Source organism: Microcaecilia unicolor, chromosome 6, assembly GCF_901765095.1.
Source record: "Microcaecilia unicolor chromosome 6, aMicUni1.1, whole genome shotgun sequence".
Taxonomy (NCBI): domain Eukaryota; kingdom Metazoa; phylum Chordata; class Amphibia; order Gymnophiona; family Siphonopidae; genus Microcaecilia; species Microcaecilia unicolor.
In genome coordinates, this window is record NC_044036.1 from 101,239,633 (window position 1) to 101,262,832 (window position 23,200).

General features: G+C 48.2%; 1 protein-coding gene across 2 annotated transcripts in view; it reads left to right on the forward strand.

Moving 5' to 3' along the window:
- PTPRC (protein tyrosine phosphatase receptor type C) overlaps positions 1-23,200 on the forward strand; it is a 291,837-nt gene that overhangs the window by 91,670 nt on the left and 176,967 nt on the right. For both annotated transcript variants that reach the window (XM_030205809.1, XM_030205811.1), the window contains exons 3-4: positions 10,569-10,598; positions 21,375-21,410. In XM_030205809.1, coding sequence (XP_030061669.1) covers positions 10,569-10,598; positions 21,375-21,410 — 66 coding nt within the window. The remainder of the gene's footprint in view (positions 1-10,568; positions 10,599-21,374; positions 21,411-23,200) is intronic.

Consider the following 23,200-nt stretch of genomic DNA (forward strand, 5'->3'; position numbering starts at 1 on the left):
TATTAAACTGGTATAATTTAAAGGTAGAATATAATTGAATTTCATAGTCCTACAAGGCTCTCAACAGCAAAACATGCATTAAATAAATAATATACAGAAAAGGACCCAAATGTGACCATCTATGGGAAAAGGTGACTAAAGTCACCGGAAACAAAAAATGAATTTTGTTATAGGAAATGATTTGTAATACAACACTCCAAACTCCATCCTTTTATGTGAAAACAATAAAAAAAAAAGTTATAGAAATTCAAATATGTAACTTTTGCAGACTGCTTATGGACCCATGACATGAAAAAGCAGCTCTTCCCAACATATTGGATCCTCTACTTTAGTCACCTTTTCCCGGAGATAGTCACAAATATGCTTTTGTAGCATCTTTTCAGACATGAGGTGCTGCATTTTTGAAAGAAACCAATCGTCCTGGACAAGCTTTGTAACACAAATATGCAATACCTGACCCAACCTCAGAGTGTCATATTTAATGAATCAAATGTCAGTGATGAACATGCTTCCTTAGTTTATGCGATTAACTGTAAAGATAAATAAAATAAAATGGGAAAGGGCCTAAAGGCCCTGTCTCAGCATGTCCCCATGTCTCCAAACCCCCACCCCCCCATCCCAGAGACTGCTGTCCCCTGTGTCCTGCCCTTGCAGATGCTGTCTTGAGCCTTCTACAGGAAACACTTTCTTTGGGATGGTGAACACTAGGTCATGATGCCATAAAAAGGGCAGACTTTCAAAATAGTTAATTATGCAAAGTAACTTGGCTACTGAACCCTTTGTGTGCAAATATATCTTCTACGTATTCACTATAGAAAGCTTGACTGTTCACTTGAGGAATGGAGTTTGTCATCTATATATGTTTCCCCTTTGTGGAACATTTTAGCTAGCACAAAACTTGTACTATCACTGTTTCATATTTTCATATGGTGATTGGCAGGTTTTGAGGATCAAATGTATAAGCCAGAGCACAAGGAGTATGAGTGATCGCATTTTAACCCTGCTTCAGGGCCGCCGAGAGACTGAGCCGAGTCCGGGGCAGGGCCGCCACTGCCGCTTCCCCCAGGATCGCTGCCACTGCCTCCACCACCCCAAGGATTGTCACTGCCACCTCCCCCCACCACAATGCCACATACCTTGGTTGGGGTAGGGTCCCTAGGCCCCACCAGCAGAAGAAACCTTCCTCCCACACTATTGTTCACTCCGCTGCATCCCTCACGTTGAGCATGCTCAATTTCATCAAAACCAAGCATGACAGGCAATGCGGCGGGGTGAACAGCGCTGAAAGAAGGCTTCTTCTGCTGGTGGGGCCCGAAGCCCTTTGTCTGCTTCTCCCCAGCCTCTAAGGGGGTGGCAGCGCCTGAATTTTCTCTCTCCTGCTCCTGTTGGGACATGATCACCCGGGACCCGTCAGGAGCAGATGAGAGAGAGAGAAACCCTGGTGCCGTGCCCCCCTTGGAGGCTGTGCCCTGGGGAATCTTCCCCCCATCCCCCACTTCTCGGCGGCCCTGCTTCACAGTTAAGAGATGACTTTGGAAGGCTTAAACACCATTTACAGTTGCATGTGTAAATGTGAGACCCAAAAGCAAAACAAAGTCCACGAAGGGAAAAGGAGTATGCCCTCTACGGGATACAGTAGCAATCAAGAAGAAAGTAGAGGGTGACTCATGACTCTCAAGCAGGGAGGATTCAAGTTCAAACTCTTTATTTGGCACCACAGTGGAAGACCTGACACGGGCCTGTGTTTCGGTGGAAGGCCACCTGCCTCAGGGGTCACAAGACTGCCATAAAATATATGAATATGTAGTTACAAATAAAAACATACAAACAATGTACAGGTAAAGCAAAAAAATGTGTAGCAGTAAGCTATCTTACGCCTATAAATAATGGGTACTAAAAAGTTAAAAACACTTAAAGACATGGTAATCCTTATACATATGTCAGTAAAGCATCTTGTGCAGTATATAAAACTTTGTGCTGTGAAATATATGATAAATAAATAAACAAACAAACAAACAAACACTGTAGGCAAAGTACCAATGTTTAAACCTGAGAGAGACTTTGAATGGTTATGACTGTGTATCCAATGAAATATAGAGATGTAAAGAGTTTAAACATATAATTTTCTCATATTGCCATAATTATAGAAGTATAAGGTGTGGAACTTAAAATCATGTAAAAATGGCTACATAAGTATAAGTTGTAGAACATAGAAGAATGACTAAATGAGTAACTAAGTTGGTTGTGTATCAACAATCCACCTTAATGAAGTCACTTGTCTGTGTGTGGGACCTATGGATGGTGTATGTAGTTCAATGCTGACAAGCTGTAAAGGCAGATGGAAGAAAGTGGGGGAGGCAAAGGACAAGTTGTTTTAAATGCGAGACTGCTTCCCTTTTATATTTAATATCACTACCATTGTCTGTATTAAAATATCACATAAGCAGATAAAATAATAAACCAGGTAAAATTACAAACTGGATAAAATTATAAACCAGATATTGCATAACCGGTTAGAAATCACCAGTTATGTGGGCTGAAAGCTGGCATTTGTTTTTATTTTTATTTGTAGCTTTTATACCCCGCTCTTTCCCGCTCGATAGCAGGTTCAGTGCGGCTTACAATGTATGTATAGAAAGTATTACAGAGATAACACAATGTATGGTTACAAAGTATCCCAGAGGTAACATAATGTATATAGCATGATGTATGGGTACAGAGTATCGCATAGATAACACAGTTGCATAGAAGGGTTAAGAGGAAGAGATGTAAGGGGAAAGAATAAGTTATGGTTAATGTAAATGGTGTGGATTTTTATTTTTTTATTTTTGTTACATTTGTACCCCGCACTTTCCCACTCATGGCAGGCTCAATGCAGCAGGCAATGGAGGGTTGAGTGACTTGCCCAGAGTCACAAGGAGCTGCCTGTGCCGGGGAATCGAACTCAGTTCCTCAGGACCAAAGTCCACCACCCTAACCACTAAGCCACTCCTCCACTCCACTTAGGTTCGTGAATTAAGTTGGGTCGTTTGTGTAGGCTTGTTTGAAGAGGTATGTTTTCAGCAGCTTTCGGAAGGGTAGATGTTCATTGGTTGTTCGGATGTGTCTTGGTATGGTGTTCCAGAGTTGGCTGCCTATACCGGAGAAGTTGGAAGCGTAGCAGGTTTTGTATTTGAGACCTTTGCAATTGGGAAGGTGAAGATTGAGATAAACCAGGCAACTTATCCTTAATAACAGTTTATAGACTTTCCCTAAGGAACGTGTCCAAATCTTTTTTAAATCTGCTACTCTGTTTATACCATATCCTCCAACTACAAATTCTAGAGCTTAATTATCTGCTAAGTGAAATAATATTTTCTCTGATCTTTTTGAACTACTTAGTAAATTCATTGTATGCCCACTGGTCGCTGCTGCTGAGTCTTTTATGAAATACTAGAATCATTTGAATGCCAGGATCTAAACATATTTTTCAGGACTTGACAACCTATACAAAGCTATCCTTTGGTCAAATAAAACATGGGATTCATATTTATCAGGAAACTAGTAAAAAAGGCCCGTTTCTGACACAAATGAAACGGGCGCTAGCAAGGTTTTCCTCGGAGTGTGTATGTTTGGGAGAGTGTGTGTGAGAGTGACTGTTTGAGAGTCAGAGTGAAAGTGTGAGTGTGTGAGAGAGAGAGAGTGAGTCTGGGTGTGAGTGTGTTTGTGAGAGAGTGTGTGTGTGAGAATGAGAGTGTGTGCAAGTGTGTATGTGAGACACAGTGTGAGAGAGAGTGTGTGTGTGTGTGGGAGAGAGAGAGAGTGTGTGTGAGATACAGATTCTCTGTGAGAGTGAGTGTATGAGACCAAGCGAGTGTGTGAGTGACTGTGTGGCACATAGAGAGTGAATGTGATACAGTGTGAGACAGAGTGTGTGAGAGTGAGAGTCAGAAAGACATTGTATATGAGAGAGAGAGTGTGAGCCCTGCCCTCCCAATCCATGCGCATCTGTCCCCTGCCCCCTCCATTCATCCTTTTCCAGCAATTCCCCTCTCTCCCTGAGCCCTGCCCTCCCAATCCATGGCCATCCATGCTCCTCTGTCACCTGTCCCCTGCATTCATCCCTATCCAGCAGTTCCCCTCTCTCCCTGAGGCCTGCCCTGCAATCCATATCCATCCATGCCCATGTGTCCCCTCCATTCATCCCTATCCAGCAATTCCCCTCTCTCCCTGAGCCCTGCCCTCCCAATCCATGCCCATCCATGCTCCTCTGTCCCCTGCCCCCTCCATTCATCCCTATCCAGCAGTTCCCCTCTCTCCCTGAGGCCTGCCCTGCAATCCATATCCATCCATGCCCATGTGTCCCCTCCATTCATCCCTTTCCAGCAATTCCCCTCTCTCCCTGAGCCCTGCCCTCCCAATCCATGCCCATCCATGTTCCTCTGTCACCTGCCCCCTCCATTCATCCCTATCCAGCAATTCCCCTCTCTCCCTGAGCCCTGCCCTGCAATCCATATCCATCCATGCCCATCTGTCCCCTCCATTCATCCCTATCCAGCAATTCCCCTCTGCCTGAGTCCTGCCCTTCCAATCCATGCCCATCCATGCTCCTTTGTCACCTGGCCCCTCCATTCATCCCTATCCAGCAATTCCCCTCTCTCCCTGAGGCCTGCCCTGCAATCCATATCCATCCATGCCCATCTGTCCCTCCATTCATCCCTATCCAGCATTTCCCCTCTCTCCCTGAGTCCTGCCCTCCCAATCCATGCCCATCCATGCTCCTCTGTCCCCTGCCCCCTCCATTCATCCCTTTCCAGCAATTCCCCTCTCTCCCTGAGTCCTGCCCTCCCAATCCATGCCCATCCATGCTCCTCTGTCCCCTGCCGCCTCCATTCATCCTTTTCCAGCAAGTCCCCTCTCTCCCTTCCATGACCCCCCCTCGCATCCATGCTCCTCTCTCCCATGTCCCAGCCTGGCCTGCCCTCTTCTCCCCCCCCTTCGCATCCATGCCCCCCCGCTTCGCATCCATGCTGTCGTTTCTCCCCTGCCTTCCGGCTCCCATTGTTCTACTTTACTGGCCACATTCTTCTCTCCCCCCAACATCCGTTTTTGTTTTTTTTCTTCTTTTTAAATTTACCTCCGTGGCGGTTCCGGCAGCGAAGCGTCAGGGAAGGAGGTGGTGCTCCCGACGTCTAGGTTTCCCTTCGCTGTGTTCCGCCTTCTTTTGACGTCATCCTTGACGTCAGAAGAAGGCGGAACACAGGGAAGGGAAGGCTAGACGTCGGGAGCGCCGCCTCCTTCCCTGACGCTTCGCTGCCAGATTTGTTTGGTTTTTTTTTGCGCCCTCAACGTCATGACGTTTGACGCGAGGGCGGGGCAGAGACGGCTGGCTGGCTTGAAGTGTTTGTTGTGGTCGCGCGCTTCCTGCCTCCCTGGTAATCGCCTCCCTGCTGGACAGTGATGACGTCAGGAGTTGTGTTATTCGAACGTTGGAGGAGCATGACGTTGAGGGCGGAGCGATGCGATTGGTTGAGTGTCATTGCTCCACCCTTTGAATATTTACAAGGACTGAGAGCCTAATTTTTTACTCAACATTTCACTAAACTCTTAAATTTAGGAGCATGAAAATTAGGTGGCAACAGGGCAGGAAAAAAGGTTAGGACCTTAGCACTGATTTTCAGTACTAGGCTCAAATCTAGGCAAAGGAATGGCAGGCCTAAAGTTATCAGCATAGGACTAGATTCTAAATATGGCGCCTGAAAATTCCATTCAGAATACATTTTCACCAAAGCATATTCGTAAGCGGCATGACTGGCACCTATATACATAGTAACATAGTAACATAGTAGATGACGGCAGAAAAAGACCTGCACGGTCCATCTAGTCTGCCCACGATAAACTCATATGTGTATACCTTACCTTGATTTGTACCTGTCTTTTTCAGTGCGACAAGGCGGTGGCCGTCGCTAGAAGATTGCTAGGCTGTATAGAGAGAGGAATGACCAGCAGAAGAAAGGAGGTTTTAATGCCCCTGTATAAGACGTTGGTGAGGCCCCACCTGGAATATTGTGTTCAGTTTTGGAGGCCGTACCTTGCGAAGGATGTTAAAAAAATGGAAGCGGTGCAAAGAAAAGCTACGAGGATGGTATGGGAGTTGCGTTCCAAGACGTATGAAGAGAGACTTGCTGACTTGAACATGTATACTCTGGAGGAAAGGAGGAACAGGGGTGATATGATACAGACGTTCAAATATTTGAAAGGTATTAATCCGCAAACGAATCTTTTCCGGAGATGGGAAGGCGGTAGAACGAGAGGACATGAAATGAGATTGAAGGGGGGCAGACTCAGGAAAGATGTCAGGAAGTATTTTTTCACGGAGAGGGTGGTGGACGCTTGGAATGCCCTCCCGCGGGAGGTGGTGGAGATGAAAACGGTAACGGAGTTCAAACATGCGTGGGATATGCATAGAGGAATTCTGTGCAGAAGGAATGGATCCTCAGAAGCTTAGCTGAAATTGGGTGGCGGAGCAGGTGGGGGAAGAGGGGGGTGGTGGTTGGGAGGCGAGGATAGGGGAGGGCAGACTTGTACGGTCTGTACCAGAGCCGGTGATGGGAGGCGGGACTGGTGGTTGGGAGGCGGGAAATACTGCTGGGCAGACTTATATGGTCTGTGCCCTGAAAAGGACAGGTACAAATTCAAGGTAAGGTATACACATATGAGTTTGTCTTGGGCAGACTGGATGGTCATGCAGGTCTTTTTCTGCCGTCATCTACTATGTTACTATGTTACTTTTCCAATAACCGAAGTGAGGCTTACTGGCCTGTAGTTTCCAGCTTCTTCCCTATCACCACTTTTGTGAAGAGGGACCACTTCCGCCGTTCTCCAATCCCTCGGAACCTCTCCCGTCTCCAAGGATTTATTAAACAAATCTTTAAGAGGACCCGCCAGAACCTCTCTGAGCTCCCTCAGTATTCTGGGGTGGATCCCGTCCGGCCCCATGGCTTTGTCCACCTTTAGCTTTCCAAGTTGTTCATACACACTCTCTTCCATGAACGGTGCTCTATCCACTTCCTTCTCAGGTGTACTTTTGCCAGTCCCTCTCGGTCCTTCCCCAGGATTTTCTTCAGTGAAAACAGAACAAAAGTATCTATTTAGCAAATTGGCTTTTTCTTCATCATTTTCTACATAGCGTTTTGCTGTATCTTTTAGTCTCACAATCCCCTTTTTAGTCTTTCTCCTTTCACTAATATACCTGAAGAAGTTTTTGTCTCCCCTCCGTACATTTCTAGCCATTTGTTCTTCCGCTTGCGCCTTCGCCAGATGTACCTCTCTCTTGGCTTCTTTCAGTTTCATCTGATATTCCTCCCTGTGTTCCTCTACTTGAGATTTTTTATATTTCTGGAATGCTAACTCTTTAGCCTTTATTTTCTCAGCCACTTGCTTTGAAAACCATATCGATTTCCTTTTTCTCTTGCTTTTATTTACTCTCCTTACATAAAGGTCTGTGGCCCTGTTTATTACTTCTTTCAGCTTGGACCACTGTCCTTCCACGTGTTGTGCGTTCTCGCAGCCCATCAGCTCCTTCCTCAGGTATTCCCCCATTTTGTTAAAGTCAGTTCGCTTGAAGTCCAGGACTTTGAGTTTAGAGTATATAGAATATACTTAGTTGATATCATGGTGCTTAAAACTACACACTTCCATTTACACCAAGGGAAATGTGGTGTAAATGCCGTCGAGTAGATGGTATGATGGTGGTGGTGGTGGGGGGAGGGGGGGCGGGCCAGGCTTTTAAAAGAACTGCTCAGCCCCGCCTCCATGGGGCTTCTATTAGTCCATTCACTTTGGTTACCATGGTTCCACGTGAAAACCGGCCAATCTGCGGCCGCTGGAAAACCGCCCAATCCGCGCTGTGGCCCTTCAAAAGCTGCCCAATTACCCGCAACCCGCATCCTTCAAAATTTTCCCGCAGCCACTTCTCAAAATCCGCCCAATTGGGCGGGAAAACCACCCATCTGACAACACTGATTAACAGCTGCAGCAGGAAGTGCCTTTACCCTTGCTTACAGTAGCTCTCTCCTCCCCCTGAAGTCCATCAGTCAGACACAGCCAGCCAATAGACTGCAAAACAGCTCTCTCTCTCTCTCTTCCTTCTGTAGCCCATTGGTAAGTTATTCTAGTCACTAGACTACAGGGAAAGGCAGGAGCCGTATAAACATAAAAATAATGGGGATACAGAAACACTTCCTGCCTGCTTGCATTTGCTGCCCTGCAGCATGGAGATTTCTGTTCCAAATTTAATAAAGTAATATCATAAAAATAAGTACCCACAGAGTTGATGCCTATGTGTACAATAACACCATTAGCACATGCTGATATTAAATGTGTCCCTTTGTAAACTAGTTGCTATTGAAAAAGTACTTTACTAATTATGAAATTTGCCTGGACTAGATGCTGTCCATTGTGGGTCTAATATTTAAAAGGACTTACACATTTACTGACAGCCAGTGCCGTAGCTACGTGAGGGGGGGGCACTGGGACCTGGGCCCCCCAAATTGTCTCTGGGGTCCCCGGTTTGGCTGGTGGGGGTCCCCAATCCCTGCCAGCTAAAGCATTTGTCCTGCGCTGGTCTCACATTGCCTGGCACCCTGTCCTGTTTTCAGTTTCTGTGCATGCTCGTTTTAATGAAACTGAGCATGCATGCTCAGTTTCATTAAAACGTGCATGTACAGCGACTGAAAACAGGACAAGGCGCCAGGCAATGTGAGACTAGCGCAGGACAAATGCTTTAGCTGGTGGGAGGACCCTCAACAGCCAAGGTACCTTCGCAGTGGCTGTGGTTGGGGGGGGGGGAGTGGGGCGGAAGTGGCAGTGGAATGGCAGCGGGGGGAAGGCAGGTCAAAATGTGCCCCCCTCACCTTGGGCTCTGGCTCCCCCTCCCATCAAGGTCTGACTACGCCCTTGCTGACAGCTTATAAATGTATCTAGCGATAGGATTAAAGCAAAACAAATGGTAGAGAGGGGTGTAACCTACATGGAGCAGTAGTTACAGTCCTTAACGAAAGCTTAGAGGAGGTAACATGCATGATCTGTACTGAGTGGCAGATATGACACTAGCCACCTTATTGGACAGACTAGATGGACCATGCTAGTCTTTATCTACTTACTAATACTGTTTTACCGTGTAAGTCCAATGCTGCTGATTTTCAAAGGCACTGTGGGGGAAATTCTATAAATGGCACCTTAAAAATCAGCATCGTAAAATCACGAGGTTAGTGTGATTTTATAAACCACATGAAAAGTTAGGCACACCTTATAGAATATGCTCATGTGCCATTCTTGCACATAAATTTAGGCACACCCATTTAGGCCGCTTAAACCCAGGCTTAAATACCTGCACCTAACTTAGGTGCAAATCGGGTGTATTCCATAACAGTGTGCATCGTTTTTTTGGAACACCCACAACCTATCCATTCCACGCCCATGGCCATGCCCCATTTTTGGTTGTGCGCATTAGAATTTACATGCACTGTGTTATAAAATACGCCTATAAGTTTGTGCCTGTAAATTCTAATTAAAGCTAATTAGTGCTGCTAGCACCTAATTATCAGCAGTAATTGATTTGTTATGCAATTAATTTGTGCAATTTGTGCATAGAATTTTTAGCACTATATATAGAATTAGGAGGTAAGCACACGGCTATGCCAATGCGCTAACTGATTAGCCTAGATACACCCACTCTCTGCCACCCAGATATGCTCCCTCAGCAAAAAAAAAAAAAAAATCTACACTTTTTTTCATGAGAGTAGCGTGGCACATTTTAATCTTACTGCGGGATGCCTCAGCACACCCCATGGTTAGCCCTTTTAAGCTGTGTAAACACACGTTAGTGCTTACTGCAGCTTAGTAAAATGATCCCTGAATACTGTAAGTTCCACTTGAAGCCTGCCACACTTAGGCATGCCATTCACACCTGCCATTGACCTGGTATAACTGGGCACACTTAATTTTAGGTGTGCCAATGGGGTTTACAGTAGTATTCTATAATAGAATCCTGGCGCTAAGATGTTATAGAATTGGCACTCTTGGCAGTCTTAAATTCTAGTCCTTAAGTAAACTACTTAGCAATACAGCCGCTATACATAGCTCCGTGGGTCCATTAATACTTAATTAAAGTTGCTGATAAAACTAAGTAGCGTTTAATCTATACAATTTCTAAACATTATAAAAAGTTTCTAAGGTATATATTAAAGGTTGAATGGACTGATGACGATTACAGTGAGTCACTGAGCTGTGTCTCAGTGTGAAATGAATCACTGCTGAGGTCAAATTGGTAATGCCTGCTACCTTTATTTATACTAAACAGTTGAGTGTTGGGTTTCTACTGGGTTTTGGATTTATTTCCCCCACTGTGGATTAGCAGTGCTGAATGTGCATTTTTAAAAATGCTTTGGTTGGCATTAAAAAAAAAACTATACACTAATCATTGGGTCTGAATATTGACCAATGTGTTTTTAAAATGGAGAAGTTACTATATATAATATGCTTACATACTAGAATCTCAAACTATGTACCACTTTTTGTTCTTCTAGGAAACAGCAGCATGGCATCACCTGATTCTGGTAAGCTAATTATCCAGAAACATAGAATTACCTGTTAACAAAACAGATTGCTGACTTGTCTGTGAGTGATATAGCACTAATCATGTTTTTAGTGTTACTTCTTTTATCTTACATCACATTAAAATGATTTAAATTGAATGTCTCTGAAACTCTTCCCAAAGTGAAGCTAGTTGTGGTCTTCCTTGAATTTCTGATGTCAGACCTACCTACTGAAAATGCTTACTGATAACAACATAAGATGTGCTTTGCTGGTTCATAACAAAGGGCTATCAAAGCCCGCCTCTGATAGTAACAATCCAGATCACTAGGAAATACCCAGCTCACTCCAGACCAGTTCCTTTTTGCCCATTTCCAGGGTCAAAGGTGCCTTTCCCAAGTCTACCTGGCTAGTAACCATTTATGAACTTTTCCTCGGTACTTGCCCAAAGAAGCTCAAGTTGGGAGTGAAAGACAGTAGTACAGAGGTAGGTTTCCTTAGGAACATTCCCTCACTTGTGCTGATAATGAGCAACCTTAGGGTAGGTGGAGTTTACCTGCTGAGTCAGAGGGGCGGGACTCAAGCAGGGAAGAGGTAAAATGTCCTAGAGCAGAACAGATTAGTAAGTCCATGAGTAAAGAAATCTCCAAGGGTGAGGCCCAGGGTCAAGAATCCTTCAAGAGATTGGCTCTGAGTAAGGATCTCCCAGCACATGCAGAGAGAAGGTTATAATACCTGAGGGAAGTGCCAGGGAAGAGGAATAGCCCAAACCTAAGTGTTTCCTGGGGTGGGAAACTCTGTGTGTGTGGTCAGCTCAGCCTTCAGGAGTTAATTATATTTAAGGAAGACTGCCAATTTGGGAGATAGCCTACCTGATTTTGGTGTATGCCCAGCAGGGCAGCCGAGAGACTGAACTGGGCCCAGGGCAGGGCCGCTACTGCCGCCCCCCCGGATCACGGCCGCCCCCCAATTGTTGCCGCTGCCCCCCCAGATTGCTGCCAAAATACCCTGTTGGGTGGTGGGGATCACGAGGCCCCGCCAGCAGAAAACGTCTTCCTCCAGCGCTGCTGTTCTGCCGATTGCCTGCCGCTGCAGCTGCTTTTTCTTTCAGGGCATGCTCAGTTTCAATACTGAGTATGCACCCTGAGAGGAAAAGTCGCTGCTCAGCTGAGCAGAAGAGCAGTGCTGAGTTGCTCCTCCTGGTCTTCCCCAGCCACCAAAGGGGGCCCGACCGCGGCACCGGAATTTTCTCTATCCTGCTCCTGTTTGGATGCGATCACTCAGGTCCCGGAAGGAGCAGGAGAGAGAGAGACCCCGGTGCTGGGCCCCGCTTGGAGGCCTGAGCCCAGGGAATTTTGCCTCTCCCCGGCCCCCCCTTGGCAGCCCTGATGTCCAGACAAGGTTCAAGGCAGCATTAGAATTCACTGTGTTTGAGTCTGGCTAGGAGCCAGCTCTGTGAATCAGAAGCAAGGATACGCCCAAGCCATGCCTAGTCTCCGCCCAAGCCACATCCATTCTCTACTCAAGCCATGCCTACTCATTGTCCTTTTTAATGACATCACCGGATGTGACATAGCTCCACTCAAGCCTACCTATTTTTCATATCCCTGCCCCAAATCCCACCTTTTTTGGTGACATCACAGGAAGTGACATCAGACCTCCATCCATATCACACCCCTTTTCCAAGATGGTGGCGCGTAGTGGACGCCCCATAGCACTTCTGTTTCATGCTACTCGCCACTGTCATGGATGGGTCACCTGATGGGAAGTGATGTTGATCGTTACATCACTCATCAGACACTGCCCACAGCAGCCTGGAAGGAGTATGCACAGTTTAGTTTTCCCAAACCTTAAACTGTTTTTTAAAAATGTATTTTATAAACACAGAGCGCTGATTTATTGTATTGTATTGTAATTTTCTCCGAGGACAAGCAGGCTGCTTGTTCTCACTGATGGGTGACGTCCACGGCAGCTCCTCCAATCGGAAACTTCATTAGCAAAGGCCTTTGCTAGTCCTCTCGCGCCCATGCGCACCGCGCATGTGTGGCCGTCTTCCCGCCCGAACTGGCTCGTGTTCGTCAGTCTTCTTTTGTCCGCGCTCGGGACGGTTGTGTTTTGCGCCGTTTCGTGCCCCTCAAAGTTGACCCTCGCGCGTCTTCGCGATTTCGCTAAAAAAAAAAAAAAAAAAAGACCTCGGTCTTGTCCCTTCCCGTGTGTCCAGTTTGTTTCCCCGACGTAAGTTTCCTTTCGCTTTCGGGGTAGGCCTTTTTTGGGGCCTCGGTACGGGTTTTTTCTCTCTCCCTATTTTTGGTGCCCTTAGTCGCTATTACGAATTTTGATTTCGCCGGCGTGATTTTTCCGCCCATGTCATCAAAGTCTCCCAGCGGCTTCAAGAAGTGCACCCAGTGCGCCCGGGTAATCTCACTCACTGATAGGCACGCGTCATGTCTTCAGTGTCTGGGGGCTGGGCACCGCCCGCAGGCCTGTAGTCTTTGCGCTTTTTTACAGAAGAGGACTCAGGTTGCGAGATTGGCCCAGTGGAACGTGTTGTTCTCAGGCTCTTCGTCGACAACAGCACCGGAGTCATCGAGTGCATCGACGTCGGCAGCATCAAGACCTTCGACCTCGGCATCGACTGCATCGAGGTATCAACCCTCTACATCGTCGGTACTGAGACATCGAAAGGCTGCGTCGGCGTCGGTGGTACCGGGACCTCCACTGTTGCTGATGTCGTCGGACGGTGGTGCTTCGACTGGAGTGCAGGTGAGGGCTGTCCATTCCCCTGCTGGTGGCGGTGAGCCTTCGGGTGGGTCTCCCCCTACCCTGAGGGCTCCTGCGGTACAGCCCCCCCGAGACCGACCTTCTTCGGCCTCGGCCCCGAGGAAGAGATGGCTGGATTCTACGTCCTCCTCGTCGGTACCGGGAAGCTACGGTGACATGCTTCGTTTGAAAAAATCAAAGAAGCATCGACACCGGTCTCCTTCCCGCATCGGTACCGAGAGCTCTGGGTCGCCAAGGGAGTCGGCACCCAGTAGGCATCGGCACCGGGAGGACCGCTCACCCTCTGTTCAGGAGATGTCGATGCGCTCCACCTTGGACAGCCCGGAACAGCCTCCACACCCGGAACATACTCTGACCTCGACGCCTGCATCGGCTTCCATGTCTTTCTCCACAGCCGCTCTGCACGAGAGTCTCCGGGCCGTTCTCCCGGAGATCCTGGGAGAGCTGTTGCGCCCTTCCCCTCCGGTACCGAGGGTGCTTGCGCCACCGGTACCGTCGAGTAAGGCGCCGGCTGGCCCCTTGCCCGGGGTGAGGTCTCCAACATCGGTGCCGCTTGCGGTACCGACTGCGGCCGCCTCCCAGGAAGGCTCCCCGACAACGTCGGCGGAGGGAGCTTCGCCGGTGCCTGCGAGGGAGTCTACCTCTCGACGCTCCCACCGTGGCCTTGTTTCCATGGAGTCGAGTCGGGCACGGCTTCAGACACAGGTTCATGAACTTGTGTCTGATACCGATGGTGAGGCCTCATGGGAGGAGGAGGAGGACATCAGATATTTCTCTGATGAGGAGTCTGATGGCCTTCCTTCTGATCCCACTCCCTCCCCTGAAAGGCAGCTTTCTCCTCCCGAGAGTCTGTCTTTTGCGGCCTTTGTCCGGGAGATGTCTACGGCCATCCCCTTCCCGGTGGTCGTGGAGGATGAGCCCAGGGCTGAAATGTTTGAGCTCTTGGACTATCCTTCTCCACCTAAGGAAGCATCCACAGTACCCATGCATCATGTCCTAAAAAAGACATTGCTGGTGAACTGGACCAAGCCTTTAACTAATCCCCACATTCCCAAGAAGATCGAGTCCCAGTACTGGATCCATGGGGACCCAGAGCTGATGTGCACTCAGTTGCCTCACAACTCTGGTGTGGTGGATCTGGCCCTAAAGAAGGCTAAGAGTTCTAGGGAGCATGCTTCGGCACCCCCGGGCAAGGACTCTAGAACCTTAGACTCCTTTGGGAGGAAGGTCTACCATTCTTCTATGCTCGTGGCCAAGATTCAGTCTTACCAGCTCTACACGAGCATCCATATGCGGAACAATGTGCGGCAGTTGGCGGGCTTGGTGGACAAGCTCCCTCCTGAGCAAGCCAAGCCATTTCAGCAGGTGGTCAGGCAGCTGAAGGCGTGCAGAAAATTCCTGGCCAGAGGGGTATATGTTACCTTTGATGTTGCGTCCAGGGCCGCTGCTCAAGGTGTGGTGATGCGCAGACTCTCATGGCTGCGTGCCTCTGACCTGGAGAATAGGATCCAGCAGCGGATTGCGGACTCCCCTTGCCGAGCGGACAACATTTTTGGAGAGAAAGTCGAACAGGTGGTAGAGCAGCTCCACCAGCGGGATACCGCTTTCGACAAGTTCTCCCGCCGGCAGCCTTCAGCATCTACCTCCTCAGGTAGACGTTTTTATGGGGGAAGGAAGACTGTTCCCTACTCTTCTGCTAAGCGTAGGTACAATCCTCCTTCTCGACAGCCTGCGGCCCAGGCTAAGCCCCAGCGCGCGTGCTCTCGTCAGCAGCGTGCGCCTCAGCAAGGCCCCACGGCTCCCCAGCAAAAGCAAGGGGCGAGCTTTTGACTGGCTCCAGCAGAGCATAGCCGACATCAACGTGTCAGTGCCGGGCGATCTGCCGGTCGGGGGGAGGTTGAAAGCTTTTCACCAAAGGTGGCCTCTTGTAACCTCCGACCGTTGGGTTTTTCAAACAGTCCGGCAAGGATACACCCTCAATTTGGCCTCAAAACCTCCAAATTGCCCACCGGGAGCTCAATCCTACAGCTTCCAGCACAAGCAGGTACTTGCAGAGGAACTCTCCGCCCTTCTCAGCACCAATGCAGTCAAGCCCGTGCCATCCGGGCAAGAAGGGCTGGGATTCTATTCCAGGTACTTCCTTGTGGAAAAGAAAACAGGGGGGATGCGTCCCATCCTAGACCTAAGGGCCCTGAACAAATATCTGGTCAAGGAAAAGTTCAGGATGCTTTCCCTGGGCACCCTTCTCCCCATGATTCAGGAAAACGATTGGCTATGCTCTCTGGACTTGAAGGACGCCTACACGCACATCCCGATACTGCCAGCTCACAGGCAGTATCTGCGATTTCAGCTGGGCACACGTCACTTCCAGTACTGTGTGCTACCCTTTGGGCTCGCCTCTGCGCCCAGAGTGTTCACGAAGTGCTTGGCTGTAGTAGCAGCGGCACTTCGCAGGCTGGGAGTACACGTGTTCCCCTATCTCGACGATTGGCTGGTGAAGAACACATCCGAGGCAGGAGCTCTACAGTCCATGCAGATGACTATTCGCCTCCTGGAGCTACTGGGGTTTTTGATAAATTATCCAAAGTCCCATCTTCTCTCAGTACAGAGACTGGAATTCATGGGAGCTCTGCTGGATTCTTGGACGGCTCGTGCCTATCTTCCAGAGACGAGAGCCAACAACTTGTTGTCCCTCGTCTCTCGGGTGCGAGTGTCCCAGCAGATCACAGCTCGGCAGATGTTGAGATTGTTGGGCCACATGGCCTCCACAGTTCATGTGACTCCCATGGCCCGCCTTCACATGCGATCTGCTCAATGGACCCTAGCTTCCCAGTGGTTTCAGGCTGCTGGGGATCTAGAAGACGTGATCCACCTGTCCACGAGTTTTCTCAAATCCCTGTATTGGTGGACGATTTGGTCCAATTTGACTCTGGGACGTCCTTTCCAAATTCCTCAGCCACAAAAAGTGCTGACTACGGATGTGTCTCTCCTGGGGTGGGGAGCTCATGTCGATGGGCTTCACACCCAGGGAAGCTGGTCCCTCCAGGAACGCGATCTACAGATCAATCTCCTGGAGTTACGAGCGGTCTGGAACGCTCTGAAGGCTTTCAGAGATCGGCTGTCCCACCAAATTATTCAAATTCAGACAGACAACCAGGTTGCCATGTATTACATCAACAAGCAGGGGGGCACCGGATCTCGCCCCCTGTGTCAGGAAGCCGTCAGCATGTGGCTCTGGGCTCGTCGTCACGGCATGTTGCTCCAAGCCACATATCTGGCAGGCGTAAACAACAGTCTGGCCGACAGGTTGAGCAGGATCATGCAACCTCATGAGTGGTCGCTCAACTCCAGAGTAGTGCGCCAGATCTTCCAGGTGTGGGGCACCCCCTTGGTAGATCTCTTTGCATCTCGAGCCAACCACAAAGTCCCTCAGTTCTGTTCCAGACTTCAGGCCCACAGCAGACTGGCATCAGATGCCTTCCTCCTGGACTGGGGGGAAGGTCTGCTCTATGCTTATCCTCCCATACCTCTGGTGGGGAAGACTTTGTTGAAACTCAAGCAAGACCGAGGCACCATGATTCTGATTGCTCCATTTTGGCCGCATCAGATCTGGTTCCCTCTTCTTCTGGAGTTGTCCTCCGAAGAACCGTGGAGATTGGAGTGTTTTCCGACCCTCATCACACAGGACGAAGGGGCGCTTCTGCATCCCAACCTCCGGTCTCTGGCTCTCACGGCCTGGATGTTGAGAGTGTAGACTTTGCCTCTTTGGGTCTGTCAGAGGGTGTCTCCCGTATCTTGCTTGCTTCCAGGAAAGATTCCACTAAGAGAAGTTACTTCTTTTTATGGAGGAGGTTTGCCATCTGGTGTGACAGCAAGGCCCTAGATCCTCGCTCTTGTCCTACACAGACCCTGCTTGAATACCTTCTGCACTTGTCTGAGTCTGGTCTCAAGACCAACTCTGTAAGGGTTCACCTTAGTGCAATCAGAGCATACCATTACCGTGTGGAAGATAAGCCGATCTCAGGACAGCCTTTAGTTACATAAGTACATAAGTACATAAGTAGTGCCATACTGGGAAAGACCAAAGGTCCATCTAGCCCAGCATCCTGTCACCAACAGTGGCCAATCCAGGTCAAGGGCACCTGGCACGCTCCCCAAACGTAAAAACATTCCAGACAAGTTATACCTAAAAATGAGGAATTTTTCCAGTCCATTTAATAGCGGTCTATGGACTTGTCCTTTAGGAATCTATCTAACCCCTTTTTAAACTCCGTCAAGCTAACCGCCCGTACCACGTTCTCCGGCAATGAATTCCAGAGTCTAATTACACGTTGGGTGAAGAAAAATTTTCTCCGATTCGTTTTAAATTTACCACACTGTAGCTTCAACTCATGCCCTCTAGTCCTAGTATTTTTGAATAGCGTGAACAGTCGCTTCACATCCACCCGATCCATTCCACTCATTATTTTATACACTTCTATCATATCTCCCCTCAGCCGTCTCTTCTCCAAGCTGAAAAGCCCTAGCCTTCTCAGCCTCTCTTCATAGGAAAGTCGTCCCATCCCCACTATCATTTTCGTCGCCCTTCGCTGTACCTTTTCCAATTCTACTATATCTTTTTTGAGATACGGAGACCAGTACTGAACACAATACTCCAGGTGCGGTCGCACCATGGAGCGATACAACGGCATCGCTTCATGAGAGGTTTGCTTTTGTCAAAGCCCCCCGTCAAACCTCCTACAGTGTCATGGGATCTCAATGTCGTTCTCACCCAGCTGATGAAACCTCCTTTTGAGCCACTGAACTCCTGCCATCTGAAGTACTTGACTTGGAAGGTCATTTTCTTGGTGGCAGTTACTTCAGCTCGTAGAGTCAGTGAGCTTCAGGCCCTGGTAGCCCAGGCCCCTTACACCAAATTTCATCATAACAGAGTAGTCCTCCGCACTCACCCTTAGTTCTTGCTGAAGGTAGTGTCGGAGTTCCATCTGAACCAGTCAATTGTCTTGCCAACATTCTTTCCCCGTCCTCATTCCTGCCCTGCTGAACGTCAGCTGTACACATTGGACTGCAAAAGAGCATTGGCCTTCTATCTGGAGCGGACATAGCCCAACAGACAGTCCGCCCAATTGTTTGTTTCTTTTGATCCCAACAGGAGGGGAGTGGCTGTGGGGAAACGCACCATATCCAATTGGCTAGCAGATTGCATTTCCTTCACTTACGCCCAGGCTGGGCTGGCTCTTGAGGTTCATGTCACGGCTCACAATGTCAGAGCCATGGCTGCGTCAGTGGCCCACTTGAAGTCAGCCACTATTGAAGAGATCTGCAAAGCTGCGACGTGGTCATCTGTCCACACATTCACATCTCATTACTGCCTGCAGCAGGATACCGGACGCGACAGTCGGTTCGGGCAGTCAGTGCTTCAGAATTTGTTCGGGGTTTAGAATCCAACTCCACCCCCCTAGGCCCATTTTTATTCTGTTCCAGGCTACACTCTCAGTTAGTTGGATAAGTTGTTAGGTCAATCTCAGTTATGTCCTCGCCGTTGCGAGGCCCAATTGACCATGTTTGTTGTTTTGAGTGAGCCTGGGGGCTAGGGATACCCCATCAGTGAGAACAAGCAGCCTGCTTGTCCTCGGATAAAGCGAATACTACATACCTGTAGAAGGTATTCTCCGAGGATAGCAGGCTGATTGTTCTCACAAACCCGCCCGCCTCCCCTTTGGAGTTGTGTCTTCCCTTGTCTTTGTCTTGCTACATATGGGACTGACGAACACGAGCCGGTTCGGGCGGGAAGATGGCCGCGCATGCACGGTGCGCATGGGCGCGCGAGGACTAGCAAAGGCCTTTGCTAGTGAAGTTTCCGATTGGAGGGGCTGCCGTGGACGTCACCCATCAGTGAGAACAATCAGCCTGCTGTCCTCGGAGAATACCTTCTACAGGTATGTAGCATTCGCTTTATTGACTGGAAAAAGAGTTACAGGTAACCAAACCAACATTTTTTTCTTTTGGCGCACGTTGGGTGCGTGTAGATGCTTACGCTGCATAGTAAAAGGGCCCCTTAACCAGTGGTGTGCTGGTAAATTTTTAACAACAGGCTCTCTCCCGGTCCACCTCGGCGCCCCCCGTCCACCAGTGCGCCCCCCCAAAATTGCAGAGCTGGCTATAGCGGGGGGGGGGGGGGGGGGGCAATGCATTACTCTCTCCAGGAAAAAAAAATTAAATGATCCCAGATTCCAATCTAATTTATGTTTAATATGGGATAAAATGCCATAAATAAGTAAATAAATATAAACTTTTAACGTTCAGCAACTGATTCTCAAAGTAGACGTATTCCAAACACTATAATGAAAATAAAATTATTTTTTTCTACCTTTGTTGTCTGGTGACTTTGTTTCTCTGATCATGCTGGCCCAGTATCTGATTCTGCTGCTCTCTATCTGTTTCCTTGACTCCGTTTCCAGGGCTTCCTTTCCATTTATTTCTTTTCTTTCCTCCTTTCTTCTTCAATTCTGGTCCTCCGCAGACTTGACTGTACAGTGGATCCAGCTTCTGCCTATTTTCTCCATCCATTGCAGTTTCTCTCCTCACTTCCTTTTCCCTCATCTAATCTCCTTCCTCTATCTTCCCTCCATGTCCAGCATTTCTTCTCTCTCCCTTCCCTCCCCTCCATCCATGTCCAGAATTTCTCTTGCCCTTCCCTCCATCCATGTCCTGAAACTCTCTTCTCTCCCCTGCCTCCCTCTACCCATCCATGCCCAGCAATTCTCTCCCCTGCCCCTCTCTACCCATCCATGCCCAGCAATTCTCTCCCCTGCCCCCCTCTACCCATCCATACCTAGCAATTCTCTTCCCTGCCCCCCTCTACCATCCATGCCCAGCAATTCTCTCCCCTGCCCCCCTCTACCCATCCATGCCCAGCAATTCTCTCCCCTGCCCCTCTCTACCCATCCATGCCCAGCAATTCTCTCCCCTGCCCCCTCTACCCATCCATGCCCAGCAATTCTGTCCCCTGCCCAGCAATTTTCCTCCCTCCCGCTCCCAAACATGTCCAGCGATTCTCCTCCCTTCCCTCCCCTCCCGCTCCCAAACATGTCCAGCGATTGTCCTTCGTCCCCACCCTCCCATCCATCTTTTTTTAATTACTTTTCCGTTGAAGAGCCGCATTATTTAAAGCCCTGCTGCCCGTCTCCAGCCCTCCCTGTTTGCTTCTGAGTTCGTTCGTGCCCTTAGTCCCGCCTTTTGACATATGATATATGATGTCAGAAGGCGGGACTAAGGGCACGAATGAACTCAGAAGAAAACAGGGAAGGCTGGAGAAGGGCAGCAGGGCTTTAAATAATGCGGCGCTTCAACGGAGAGGTAATAAACAAGATGGATGGGAGGGTGGGGACGAAGGACAATCGCTGGACATGTTTGGGAGCGGGAGGGGAGGTAAGCATGGCCTGTGATGGCGCCCTCCTGCCATGCTTACCCTGTAATGGAGCCGGCTCGCCCCAAAGAACAACTGGCTCGCAAGAGCTGTCAAAATTTAACAAGCGGCTCTTGCGAGCCGGTGCGAGCCGGCTCCAGCACACCACCGCCCTTAACCCTCCATTACCTCAGGCACAAACTTAGATTGTGAGCCCTCCAGGGACAGGGAAATACCCAGCGTACCTGACTGTAACTCACGTTGAGCTGCTACTGAAAAAGTTGTGAGGAAAAAAAAAAAGCTAAATTGTTGCCAGTTAACCCAATTATTGATTGTTAATACCTCATTAATTATTTAATTTGTGCATGTCTTTCCCCAGCTTTAGGTGACCTATATAGTATCCAAGGGGTATATGTGTAGCAGTGCTGAATATGAGTATTTTTAAAATGCTTTGGTTGGCATTTAAGTAATACACTGACCACTGGGTCTGAATATTGACCAGTGTGTTTTTAAAAATGGAGAAGTTACTATAAATAGTATGCTTACATGCTATAAGAATCGCAGAATATGTTAAGAATCTCAGAATATGTACCACGTTTTGTTCTTATAGGACAAATATCAACCACCACCACGGTGCCTGATTCCGGTAAGCTAATTATTCTGAAACATAGAATTACATGTTAACAATACAGTTTGTTGACTTGTCTGTGAATGATATAGCACTCATCATAATTGTAGTGTAGCTTCTTTTATCTTTCATCTCTTTAAAATGATTTAAATTAAATGATTTGAGGGGCCTTTGGATCAAAAGGATTTTGTGTCATCCAACTAAAGTAATCCTCTAAGGGTCTGTTGAACTTCTACTTGATTCAGTTGGAAACCAGGTGCTGGCTGACTCCAGTAAACAGGCATGGTGTGGACAGGTAGAGGGAATGTGAGTGTTAAAGTTATTTTCCATGAAGATTTTCTCAAGAAAAATGGTTCTTCATTGAGGCTATGGATGGCCTGCACTTTCTATTACTACTATTCCCTAAATATTAGAAAATGTGTAAAAGGCAGCTCTGTAGCTGAGTGTGTGTTATGTGGGCCTTGGACATGCAAGCACATAGGAAAGTATCACATACGTACATAAGAGCACTGCATTCTATCCTGTTTTGTACTATATAACTGCCAGAGAGATGCATGGGAGGGGTGTGGGTGGGGCTGCCACTTACTGTAAGTTACATGCATTGCATGCTGCACTTAGACACACCCATTTGCATGTGCCGTTGATCTATATTTAGGCCCATCAATGCAGATTTACTGTAGTATTCTATAATGGAATTCAGGCAACCAGATGACGTTATAGAATACGTACTCCTCATGTAGCATTGGGTTGCCTAAAAGGGGCTGCCCACTTATAGAATTGCTATGGCCAGTGCACTCTAAAACCAAAATTTACATTTTAAATGAGAAAAGCACCAAGTGGAACTTTCCCCATCCTGAAAGGGGGATAAGAGTGATTTACATTTACTACTGCCTGACTAGTATAATGTTCTAAAAGAGTGCCAGATGACCAGCGGCTGGCTCCTTTAGGAGTATGGAGAAAAGCACAGGTTGGCCGGCACCATTTTAAATTATATTAGTAGCAGGGCAGGAGCAACTGGTAATTACTGCTACCAAGCTGTGGCGAAAGGGGACCTGCACTGGCGTCGGCTCGTGTTTTTCACATGCGCTGAGGCCCCCTTGTACTGCAGCAGGTAAAAGGGAAGTCTCTCTTTCCTGCAGGAAATGGCCGTGCGGCAAGTAAAGCACTTGCCGCGCGACCATTTCAGGGGGTAGCCCTTACCATTGAGGTGGCAGTAAGGGCTCCCGTGGTAACCTAGTGGTTAGAGCACTGGTCTTGCAATCCAGAGGTGGCTGGTTCAAATCTCACTGCTGCTCCTTGTGATCTTGGACAAGTCACTTAACCCTCTATTGCCTCAGGTACAAACTTAAATCATGAGCTCTACTGGGACAGAGAAATATCCAGTGTACTTGAGTGTAATTCACCTTGAGCTACTACTGAAAAAGGTGTGAGCAAAATAAAAAAATATATAAATAAACCAGGCAGCACAAGACACTGTCCAATTACCACTGGGTACACTCTGTCACTGCAGAAAGAAATATATTTTTGTAGCGCTGGATATGATGACGTCCTAGGGGTGGGAAGTACCGCCAGCCTGCTGCGGTAGCTCGGATGTACTTCCTGTTTAGCAAGTGGTAAGCCCATGTTGGACTTACCACCACTTAGTAAAAGGGGCCCTAATTGAAATGTAACAGGAAATCCTTACTCTCTTCTATGCTTTCATTTTGACTAATATTGGCTGATTTAATTCAGCAACATTTGCATGTGGTATTACAGTAAGTCAACATATGCATATGTGTGTGTTGGTAAAGAGATGCTACACACAAAAG